Genomic DNA, 12,501 nt, shown 5'->3' on the forward strand with positions numbered 1-12,501 from the left:
GCAAACTAGGTATATTTGGGTCAAAATTAAGTGTGGCATCCACCCACATCTTGTTTGTTATGCTTCAAAGAATTGATCTAGCATGGATGCCAGCTATTACCAAAAAATGCCTTGAAATTATTTTCTAGAGAACTTTTCCACATTTGGCTGGCATAAGCAAAAACAGCAATTCCTCCCGACAGTTTTACACCAGAATGCAAAAAAAAAACCTGGGACGATTGATCGTCACTTTCAAACAAAATCATTGATACTGCAAACTCGACGATATTAGTATCGGCAATAATTTAAGAGGTCGTTAATAAACAGCTTTGCCTCTGGCTTGCACGAGCAAAAATATTATTCTCTTCGTGCATAGTCGAGTCGCGCAGCACTCATCAAAAAGACTGTAGGGCGCCCTCTGTTGCATTTTCATTCCTCGAAATCTGGAGCTAGCTTCTCTGAAATGAAAGAATTCCATCTTTAGACGGACACATAAACGTACAAATCACTTTTCGACTAAAAAACTCTTGGTTTTATTTTGGGTCCTTCTTATACTTTGTTGGCGGATACACTTGCTTTGCAAATTGCATGCAACTTAGCAAGTAGCCGGCAGCGTAAGCGGTGAGCGCCGCCTGCCTTTACATAGTACATGTGTTGGGTTGTTGTTTTTGTACACACGCGCGCGCACGTACGTACGTACATGTACATGTACATGTACATTTACGTGCACGTACGGGCATTCGCATAGCTACACACACATAACCCCATGATGTAGCTGGGCGGCGGTTCACTGTCGTGTCGAAGACAGCCGAAGGAAGCGCTTCAACCATCTTGAGCTTCAAAGTCCGGCCTGGTATGACATTGAGAAAGAAAGCAAACTGGGATATCTCATCGAGGTAGTGACACCTCTTCAAACTGGAATTTGGTAGATTGAATGGCCCTGTCACCCGGGCCTGACCGGGTAGAACAGGGGGTAAATCTGCCGGCGTTATTGAGGCCAGCGTACAGCATGGGGCCGGTGCCGGGGAATGGAGACACCATCCCAGATAATAACGGTGATCGCAGTAGCGATTACGAGCGCATGGAAAAATGGCTGGACACTCATCCGGAGTTTTCCCATGATTATTTCGCTCGTAAGGCTACACGTAGTATGATTGATGGCTGGTATATTGCCAGAGCAGTGTCTCAAACTGCCAAACCCCCAATGGCCGAGTCTCCACATTCACCAAGCAGCTCTTCTGGAAGTAACACTCCAGTTCGAAAAGTGTCAGCATCGGAATTTGAGGTGCAAGGTTCTGGGGGTTCTCTTGGCAGAATGATATCTACTGTGGATGGAGCCCCTAGTTTCTTAGGCACAAGCCACCTACACCTTCAAGGCAATTCGAGGTCATCACCAACACGATCACGAAAGTCAATCAGCGAGCTCAAACAGCTTGATGATCGAGCCGTGCTCATGGAATTAGTTAAAGACATTGCAAATGATCTTGGCTTAAATTCCTTGTGCCACAAAATTCTTCAGAATGTCTTGATTTTGACCAAGGCAGATCGTGGATCTCTGTTCTTGGTTTATGGCAAAGGAACAGACCATTGTTACCTTGGTTCGAAGCTGTTTGATGTAACTAGAGATTCAACAGTAGAAGTGGCAGGCAATGAGGAAGTACGTGTGAGCTGGGGTAAAGGAATCATAGGATATGTTGCCAAGACAGGAGAACCAGTCAATATTGCCAATGCTTACGAGGTATGTACATGTATGTTGTTGACATGGTGTAGATTTAGATGAGATATGATGAGCCTAACTGAACCTAACTGAAGTGAGAATTTTGTCAAATGGGTAGGTTTACCAAATCGACGAGGTTGTCTACTTACGAATGGTACACTGTGCATAGCATGAACTAACTGGCCGCAGATCAGTCTGCCAGCGCGCAGTTTTTGGTGCAAGGGTTGATGCTACCGGTATAAATTGGGAGGGGGGGGGTCTGGTGCATCCCTGAATGTCATGTGTAATCGCTAACTCTAACAATTAGAGGCGCTAACATTCTGACATTTTACGCAATGTTTGTATTAATTAATAATGGCTGTCGTACTTTTGAAGCATCAGACTTATGATGCGTCGGACTTATGGACAGAAATAAAAGTAAATTTAAGTGTTGGATCTATGAGGTGTCGGACTTATGAGCAAACCCCCCAAAGCCGAGGTACAACATCTGAAAAGGCTCGGTCACTGTTCTGGTAAGACATGACCGGAGTCTGCCAGAGTCTGACCTCAAACCCGGTCTGATGATAGTGCCAAGCTGTAGTAGGTTGTGTACATAGGGTGGGAAGGAACTGTGAAGTGCTTTGAATGTAAAGAGAATGATCTTGTACTGTAGTCTGTATTTAACCGGCACGAAGCCAGGGATTTCTTTGACCAGTAACTTAGCAGACATGCATCAGCACTCTGTACCAACTGCAAGCGATTGAGGGTGTTTTGAGAAAGACCATCTACATTGTATAGGGAAACGTCCCACCCCCACCCCATCACACCCCCCCCTCCCCCCCCCCCTTTCTTGGTGTCGATGTTTTTTTTGGGGGGGGGAACAACTGTTGTTTTCCTTCAGTTTATAAACATGCATGCTGTAATTGTTTAATCCATAGTTTCCCTGTTTTTCCCAATAGCCCAACACTGTATGGTTTCAATCTACAGGGACATGTTTTTGTAAATAGTGTCATGCAAAGTAATAAAGGTGGTAATTGGATGGGTTAAGGCCCGAGTCCATCATTTGCAGCTACAATGTATCCAAAAAAGTAACTGGCGTAATTATTGTTGAAAAACATACTGGTCGAAAGATAGTAAGGGGACTAAACTCCCTGTGAAATTATCCTTTCTGGCAAGCTCTCATTTTGAAGAAATCAACGAAAGAAGGCATTTCCAACGGTGCTTCTTAAGAAGCACCATAGGAAAATTTAAATTAGTTGTTCGTTTTGTTATTCGGCGCAGCGCGCGCACAAGCATTGGAACGACACACAGGTGCGCGCGGTTGCTATAATTCGTCGGATCAGTGCGCGACATCGCGTAAAGCTGCAATTCAACACAATTCGAAACCTGATTTAGCAACTTTTGATTTTAAATTGAGATCCTAGAATGCTGTTTTTCTCGGAATATGAAGCTGAAGCTGAGCTGAAACTTCATCAAGTAAGTTGTTCAGTATCCTTCATTAGATTTTGAACACTTTTGTTGCTTCAAACGAACAAAATGCACTAATTACAAATGATGGACTATACATGTAGCTTTAATAACATTATGAGTCTGGATTCAACAAATCATGGACCGGAATCAGTCAGACCTGTGCTGGTTGATGCAATCATTGGTTGAGATGGCTATCTATTTTTAAGCTCTTTTTATAGGACTTTCAACAAATTCTAAATTGTTATCGGATATCCTAGCTGAATCATTTTTATGATTTAGAAGAATGCTGGTCAACTCCTACATTTACATGTGCCAACTCGTACCCAAACCAATATTACACAAGCCAACTTATACTTGAGCTTACTCGCATGCCATCTCAGATCGTATGGGCCCATGGGTGCCGCGAGGGGGGGGGGAGGGCAAGGGGGGTGCCCCCCCCCCCCCCCCCCCCCCCGGAAAAGCAACCCAAAAAAAGGGCAGAAAATAAAGGGGAAAAAAATAAAAGAAAAAGAGGTGCAAAGTCATATTGGTGTAAATTTAATGGGTTTGGGGGGCAAAATGTCCCTGCCCCCCTCTAAAACTGATCAATCGAGAATAGGTTGAGAAATACAGGAATTTTTTGGGAAAAATATGTTTTGCCCCTCGAGAAAAAATCCTGGCGATGCCCATGAGCCACACAACGAGTGACTGCCTGCATGTATTATTTAGTAAAACCAAAGAACCTTTGATTTCATCGTCCAACAACTAAAGCCTGACAATATGCACAACAACTAAAGTCTGACAATATGCCATACATGTACATGTACGTGTAAATGTACACCACCATGGAGCTAGGTCTATAGCTCCATGACCATAAATCGAAGCTAGCAACCTTAATTGAGTACGAGAGTAGCTCGTGCATAGTGCGCCCTCTAATGGCACAACAATATAGACCAGCGCACCTACTTGCACTAACGTCTGCCATTTCGTATCAGCGGTTTAACTTTTTCTTTATTTTGTTACTAGGCTTTCCTAGGAAACCAATCAGTGATCGATAAAATGGTTCAATGGCTCGCCCGACGGTTGTAAACATACGGGCTATACGTGTGGTGATCCAGCATCATCATAATTATGCAACGCAGTGATACCCCCAGCCCCTAGTCAAACCAGTGAGTTTGGCGGTTTTGAGACATCATCTTGTATAGAAAAAAAACCTTTTTCATTTTGCCGACGCGCATGGCTACGGCGACGCGCGCGCATACCAGAAACCAGAGACTTTTTTTTTTTGGCCTAATATACCGAATATTCAAATATTGGATCATCAACTAAATACTTGAATAGCTGGTTGCCAGTTGGAATATTAAAAAAAAAAAAAATATGCACATACATGAGTGACTGTGGTTAATTTTATCGTAAAGTTTGGCGCTTTGTTGTCAGGTGCGACATTTTGTCAACCCTATCTTTGTTATCAACGGCGGTTCATTGTTCTATCCTTTTGCAGGTTAAAGCCCTTGGAAGTTATAAAATAATCGCCTTATAAACTGGCGCACTCTGCGTGCAACTTCTGACAGGCGCGGCACACAGTGCAGGCAGCAGTTTTGAATATCCCAATATTCAATCATACGCAGTTTCTAGGAATCGAATACTAAATTATTCGAAAAAGGGCAGCCCTAAAAATAATGGCAATGTGCATTTCACATCAACAAAATTAAGGGCCTGGGAAAATAATATAGAAAATGGTGATTTAACAGCAGGCGTGTAGCCAGAGTTGATTTGCTCATTGAAAAAGTGGAATTTGCATCCCAATAAGGAAAAACCCAAAATGACATGTATACATGTCATTTCCGGTTTTTTTTTTTTATTTTCACCATCCCTTTCATTATCCATTTTCGCTGTTCTGATTGTGCTTCTATCAGTGACCTGATTTTGCTTATAAAAATCTCTAACCTGCTACATGCTGCTACTCTGCACCCCCCATGTGTACGAGTTGGCTCACGTATGAGTTGACCTGTTCCCTTTTAGAAGGCCTCAGGTTAAAGGGAAGATACAACATTTGCAAAAATCAAAAACGAAATGATCAAATTTTCACGAAATACCTTATTGAATTAGTAGGAAATGACAGTCTAAAGCATCCTGTGAAATTGTAGCTCCTGTTGTGCTGACATTTTCAAGAAAAACTGAATTTTTCCAACGCTGGTCGGCCGACCAGCGTTGGAGAAAACTGTTTGTTTTTCTTGAAAAACTGCTCCTAATTTTTCCATATTTAGTTATTCTGCATTTTCTTTGCAATTGATTACACATGTGTGATATGAAGGGGTACAAGCCTGCTACATGTAGACTGATTCTCTGACCTAACAATTCCTCAAAGTCTATATTGCACCGTTTCATCTTATGTGGGGTCAGGGAACCAGACTTCAAGAACATGAGTGGTTTTCTTGGTTTTTCCAGCATCTACAAGCCCAAAACGTGAAACAAGTCAGTTTAACAATATTTGCTATAACATACATGTACTAATCTCCAAATCCATTAATTTTTTTAAAAATTGCAGCAAAAGCAAATGTTGTACATTCCCTTTAATGTTGAACTTTTAGATCTGTCCAGAGATGATTTGGAAGAAATATGTACCATCACAATAGACCGTACTTGCATGGAACTTGTAACCAATGTAAATAATATGTATACAAATGATAGTGCAAATGGATTATCGTAAACAAAGTATGTATCCATGCAGCTCTACATGGAGTGAAGACTGAAGTAAAATCTGTCAGCCATAAGATTTAGATAAACAGTTATCAATCAAATCAACATTATCAAGCAAAAGTCAGTTTGGGTATAGTTTGGGTGACTTGGGATAAAAAATATTGGTTACTCACGTTACATTTTCAGTTACTCACGTTACAAAAGTTACTCATGTTACCAAATTTAGTTGCCTTTTATTCTTAAATGTGTGTATTAGTGTCAACAAAACACTTATATTTATATCTACGGTATGTTCATGCAAAGAATGATAATCCTAAATACCAAAATTTAATTCATTAGAAATGTTGGTGAGAAAAAGTTTTATATCTTTTCGGTTACTCACGTTACATTGACAAAAAAAGGTATAAAATGCTACTTTTTGACATCTAAAAATGGATGACGGTTGTGAATTGATATGTTTCAGAGATGAAGACTATCATACATGCTAGAAATAAGGTTATATTCGAAATATCTCTTATTGCATTAAAAGCAATCAAGGGTTAAACTTTACCAATTGTTTTGAGTTCTTTGTAGTACAAAAATATTTTTCACTTTATGACACGATTTCTCAAAAAATGTTTGATAAAATTGGGTTTTCTTTGTTAATTTCTCATACTTGAATGTATAATCTGTAATAAAAATGTGAAACTGGGTTAAAAAATAAAACTTCTTTTTCCTTAGCCATGTCCATCAAACCGTGGAATTGCCCATAATTACAAATCAGTAATTAGCCAAGAAGATTACAAACGAGGAATTATTGATCATTTCTCTGATTCAATAAGTAGATACGGTATCATGGTTAATCGGCTCTTTACCGTTTCTTTCATAACGCTCGAATTGCCCACATGACAATAACACACACACAAAAATATCAAATTGATGGCATGCAAAAGGAATGTGTGTGTCCTTCACGTGTCACAAATTACAAGCCTCACTTGTAACATCTTGAGACTACCGGTATAATGGACGTCAGAGAACTGCTGTTGGGATGGTGCTAAATGTAATACCAGTACATGTACATAATACATATTTATGTGGTCAAATTATGAGAGTTGAGATTATGTCCATGCATGTAGCTACACATGGTTTGTCTTACCATCTGTTCCTTGTTCAATGGTCTTACCAATTGGCACAGAGGACACACAGTACATGCCACCTTGTCTGCATACTCGTACAGTACTGACCAACTTTCACTTGATCAAAATACACTATCGGGCATGTCGGGCAGTCACTTCATTATCATGTAATGGTAACCCATGTCAAACCTGTTGCTCCCTGTACTGCCCATATCCACCCTAGAACTGCATGGTTTTATGGAATAAATACAATGTCAATTGAATGTGGTACAGGTGCTGGGTTAAGCATCCATTGATGAGGGCTTACCGGTACTTGTACAATAAGGGTGAAATAAGTGCATCATGATCAATGTAAGTTACGCCATGTTTTTTTGACAATTCAAATATCAATGTCATATCAAAAGGTTTATCATGTTGTAACGGTATAGACATGCATACATGTCCAAGTGTTGAGTATTCGGAAAATGATGATTATTTTTTTTTTATCTACATATAATCCTTTATTCCATGTTGGCATCAAACCCTGTAACTTAGAGGTAATGGACACCATAATGAAAATATGTTTGTATCCTACTTGAAATCATCCTGTTAAATCATTGCACCTAGTATGCTGTAACGATGTGACTTTTACCGTAATTTTCGGAATATAAGCTGCAGCACACAAAAATCTGCAAATTAAGATTTGAAGTCGGCGTACTAAGCCGCACCAGCATGTAAGCCGGTGAATGACAACATTTTCCCGCAGCACGTGAGAGAGTATGCAACCCACCATGTGTTGTCTGACTGGAGCGCTACGAATCTTGCTTTGTGGCAACAGATGCTGATTTGTTTTGTTCTAAGAATAAACAGGTCTGTTTTTACAACAAAACTTATCAAATTCTTGTGATTACTAACAAGAAGTAACGTTACAGATTCAAGTTTCGATCGTAACTTTCTTCGAAAACAGTCAACATGATGCTGACATTTTTATGGATGAATCCATTAATTTTGTAAGGGGTGATTTAGCCCCTGTTTTGAGTTTTACATCATTTCTTGAATACATTTCAAGAAAAAAAATTATATTGAGACGTTGAACAACAGATTATCGAATAAAGAAATGTTTTGAACACCATAAAAAGTATTAGTCATCTTTTTTCTTTTTTTAAACAGTGGGAATATTGGTAATTATTGTTCCCAAGAAAGAACACCCCTTTATTACCACAAATGGTGTGATCCGAAATGCATATGGGGGAATGCATGCAGTATCACATACGGCTGGTCGCAAGCGTCGACGCGTCGAAGACAGCTTTCGCCGTACTTTTTACCGCTCGGTACCTTTACGTGGGACGTGCTTTCGGTTTGTAAATGACTTTCTTAATTGATAATTCATTTTCAGCAACAGATCTCTTCTTATACCGGTACATTAAATACACATTTTGAATTTCATTTTTATTCTTCAAGGCTCGGTGTATAAGCCGCCCTGTGTATAAGCCGCAGTCAACATTTTCACGGGCAAATTCAACGTATAAGCCGCGGCTTATATTCCGAAAATTACGGTACATGTTTAAATGTGGGGGGAAAAAAACAACCCAAAATCTAACTTTATCTGTTTACAACTTGTCCAAAATGATTAAACGTAACCTGCATTTAAAAAAAAGGGACTTATGTTTACGCGATCTGCCCTCGCAGTTACACTTGTAAGTTGTATGCACTTACATTTAACAAAGAATCAAGGATGCATTTAACCCTATTTAATGTACAAAGCTTTAGATGTACATGTACTGCAGTACGCAATCATATTCCAGGTAGGTAAATTTATACCTTTGCAATGACGGCCGCATTCTAAAGCATTCATGTTATGTAAAATGTATACAAGTGATTGTGTTTGATGTTTTATGTTGCTAGGAGTGCTAGCCCAGGATCGACGTTCATTGTACTATTAAATGAACGGAGTTACACTTCTGCAACCTGGGTTTGTAATTTATTTGGTAAAATTACAATTGCTATAAATAATTAATTTCTGGTTTAAAGGGAATATACATCATTTGCTTTTGCTGTAATTTTCAGAAATGGATGGAATTGGGGGGTTGGAAATATAAAGCAAATATAGTTACACTGACTTTTTGGAGGTTTTGGGTTCGAAAATGCTATAAAAACCAAGAAAAACGATCATTTTCCTGTAGTCTGGTCCCCTGACTCCATATAAGAAGAAACAGAGCAGTTTACATACATTGGGGAATTGTAAGGTCAGGGAACCAGTCTAGCTGGCTCGTACCCGTTCATAGTTTTGTAATCGATTGCAAACAAGTGCAATGGTCAATTGGGGCCAGTATTTGAAAAAAAAGCCAGTTGTTTCCAACGCTGATCGGCCGATCAGCGTTGGAAATTGATACAAAAATACCACTTTTCTTCAAAATGACAGTATACCAGGTGCCATAATTTTACAGGATGCTTTAGACTGTCATTTACCAACATCCTATTAAGGTATTTCGCAAAAACTTGGTAGTTTTATTTTTCGATGTTTGCAAATGTTGTATATTCCCTTTAAGCGGTACCGGTACATTGCACGCTGGTTTGCTAGTTCACAGCTGTATGGCATGTATGGCAAGGATCTTGCTGGACTTGTTTCCATCAGAGTGTACATAAACCTGAAGCATCTTTGCAGAGGAACACACCTGAGCATGGGCCCATGGCAAACCATTAGTATTCAAGAGCCTATCATCTTGTGTGCAGTGTCTGCAATGTAGGAAACCCTTCAGGCAAACTACTGTAACTATTACTCAAGTTGTTTCCAAACATACAGGTGACTGGAACTCTCAAGCCAAAAAAAATGTATATTTCTGCTTCCGATTAAATGGCATTTGAAAATAGGGTACATATACTGGTAGTACTGTTTTGGGCAATATTTTTGTGTACGATCATTATGGAGGTGTCTGTGTGTAGTAAAGAATAAAAGGTAGTCATTGATGGTTTTCGGTTTTTTCCCCCCAAAAATTGGGTAGGGACTGTCAAAATACATGCAGGGTAGGTAGGGTAACCAGAACAAAACTATTTTTTATGCCCCGCGGCGAAGCCGAAGGGGCATACTGTTTCCGCCTTGTCCTTCCGTGGGTGGGTGGGTGTGTGGGTGTGTGTGTGGGTGGGTGGGTGTGTGGGTGTGTGTGTCCGGACAAATCTTGTCAGCGCGATAACTTGAGAAATACTTTACATATGAACTTCAAATTTGGTTTGTGGATTGTCCTTGGTAATCCTAAGAAGCCTTTTGCATTTGGGGCCGAAAGGTCAAGGGTCAAGGTCACAGTGGCTAAAACAATAGAAATCTTGTCAGCGCGATAACTTGAGAAATACTTTACATGTGAACTTCAAATTTGGTTTGTGGATTGTTTTTGACAATCCTAGGAAGCCTTTCGCATTTGGGGCCAAAAGGCCAAAGGTCAAGTTCACAGTGGCTAAAACAATAGAAATCTTGTCAGCGCGATAACTTGAGAAATACTTTACATGTGAACTTCAAATTTGGTTTGTGGATTGTTTTTGGCAATCCTAAGAAGCCTTTTGCATTTGGGGCCAAAAGGCCAAAGGTCAAGTTCACAGTGGCTAAAACAATAGAAATCTTGTCAGCGCAATAACTTGAGAAATACTTTACATGTGAACTTCAAATTTGGTTTGTGGATTGTTCTTGGCAATCCTAAGAAGCCTATTGCATTTGGGGTCAAAAGGTCAAGTGTCAAGTTCACAGTGGCTAAAACAATAGAAATCTTGTCAGCGCGATAACTTGAGAAATACTTAACATATGAACTTCAAATTTGGTTTGTGGATTGTTCTTGGCAATCCTAAGAAGCCTATTGAATTTGGGGCCAAAAGGTCAAGGGTCAAGTTCACAGTGGCTAAAACAATAGAAATCTTTTTTTTATTCTGAGATTATAGGGATTAGGGATTAATTCATATAAAACCTACAGAAGACACTAATGCTGTCAATGAATGTTCCATGTGACCAAGGTACATGTAAGTTGATGTTAAAAGAGTGGTGTTATGTCATGGGAACAGTCACGGTTGCGGGGCATTTGTGTTTGTAAACACACCTGACTTGTTTGTTATGGCCTTGCAGCTTATATGTTTGTACATGTACATGTACATGTGTGCTGGGAGAGTGTGAATCGTACGGTATATTATTTTATTTACATGTGATCACATGTGTAATGATGTACAATGTACTACGGTACCTGTACACGAAGAGTTGTAGTTATTACATGTAAATGTTGTGAGCATGCAGCCTGCACAGGCAGCTTAGCATAACATGTACCGTGTTAGGTTCTATACCTGTTGCCAATGTGTGTGGTTCATGAGCTGGACAGGAGTATGCATGTACATGTACTTTCCACTTGCACAAGACTGCAGTTGCTTTTGTGAACTTTATTTTGCATAATTTCCCTCAAAAAGTTTGACAGGGTGTCCCAGAAAAATTGTCTTGTGCATATTTACAAACTGTACGTGTACTGTACATGTACAAATATGCATGCTAGGATCTGGCACTGTCAGTGTCATTGACCACAGAGCTATTTGTACACACAAATGGGGATGATAACCTAGAGTCCAAAATCCAGGGCATACAGCAAAGATTACTAGTGTATGAATTGACGAATAGGCCCAATAATTGGCATATATGTCAACTACATAAGTACACACGCTACTCGCTTGGCCTTTCATTCATTCCACAAGCTGTACATACATGTATTCATATTAACCAGAACCCCATCAGTTCATGGAAAGGAAATAATCTGAGAATTTGCTGTGGCAGCATGCTCCCAGAATGTCCGCATGGAGACAGATCAGGGATACATGTATTAACAATGAAGAAATTGTTAAAAAATTGATAGTGGTACATAATTAATGATGATAACCAAGCAAAAACGGGATCTGGACATAAAGGAACTAGTAGTAGTGTATCCAGGTTTGGGGTTGCTAGGGGCACATGGACAATCTTTCCGAAAAGTAGCCCAATAATTTTGTTCTTTTATAAAAATGGTAAAAGCTGGGAGATACCAGTAGGGGCAAAGATTTTTTTTAGACCTCAGTTTCACTAGGATTTTTCGCTTTTTCCTTGAGAGAAGCCTCTAAAATCATCATGGGTAAAACTAATGCAGGGATGGTCACATCAACCGGGCACTGGGCGCCACATGAAAAATCTGCAGCAAAAAGTTGCAACATTCTCGTCAATCACTACATGTACCTTTGACTTTCGAAGATGTTCAAATGTTTTTCAAACCCGAAGTTTTTTAAACAGATCACTAGTAAAGTTGTAGTTGTACCGAAAATCCTACAAAATGTGGTTTGAAAAATTGACACAAGTTCTAGCTTCAATGTACACCATTCAAAAACAAAACCAAAAAATGTGATGGTGTTTGTGTTAATGAAAAATGACATGCACACACAATTATTTTACTGCTGATAAATTAAGGTCCAGTACATGTATGATTTTAAAGAGGTACATTTATGTATACATGTATTTTTGTGTTACAAACTGCAGAATTATTGGTCATCTTCCAATCCAATATTAAAAAATAAGCATTCTACATACATGTATGT

The 12,501-nt window shown here is 39.5% G+C and overlaps 1 protein-coding gene across 2 annotated transcripts in view; it reads left to right on the forward strand.

The window, feature by feature from the left end:
* Nucleotides 1–682: 682 nt before the first annotated feature.
* Nucleotides 683–12,501, forward strand: part of LOC119731341 (dual 3',5'-cyclic-AMP and -GMP phosphodiesterase 11-like) — a 63,840-nt gene continuing 52,021 nt past the window's right edge. The window contains exon 1 of one of the 2 annotated variants that reach the window (XM_038204516.1): nucleotides 683–1,717. In XM_038204516.1, coding sequence (XP_038060444.1) covers nucleotides 914–1,717 — 804 coding nt within the window. In that variant the 5' untranslated portion in view covers nucleotides 683–913. The remainder of the gene's footprint in view (nucleotides 1,718–12,501) is intronic. The other variant, XM_038204515.1, reaches the window with a different exon arrangement.

The sequence above is a fragment of the Patiria miniata genome, unplaced genomic scaffold (assembly GCF_015706575.1).
Source record: "Patiria miniata isolate m_02_andy unplaced genomic scaffold, ASM1570657v1 HiC_scaffold_23, whole genome shotgun sequence".
Lineage (NCBI taxonomy): Eukaryota > Metazoa > Echinodermata > Asteroidea > Valvatida > Asterinidae > Patiria > Patiria miniata.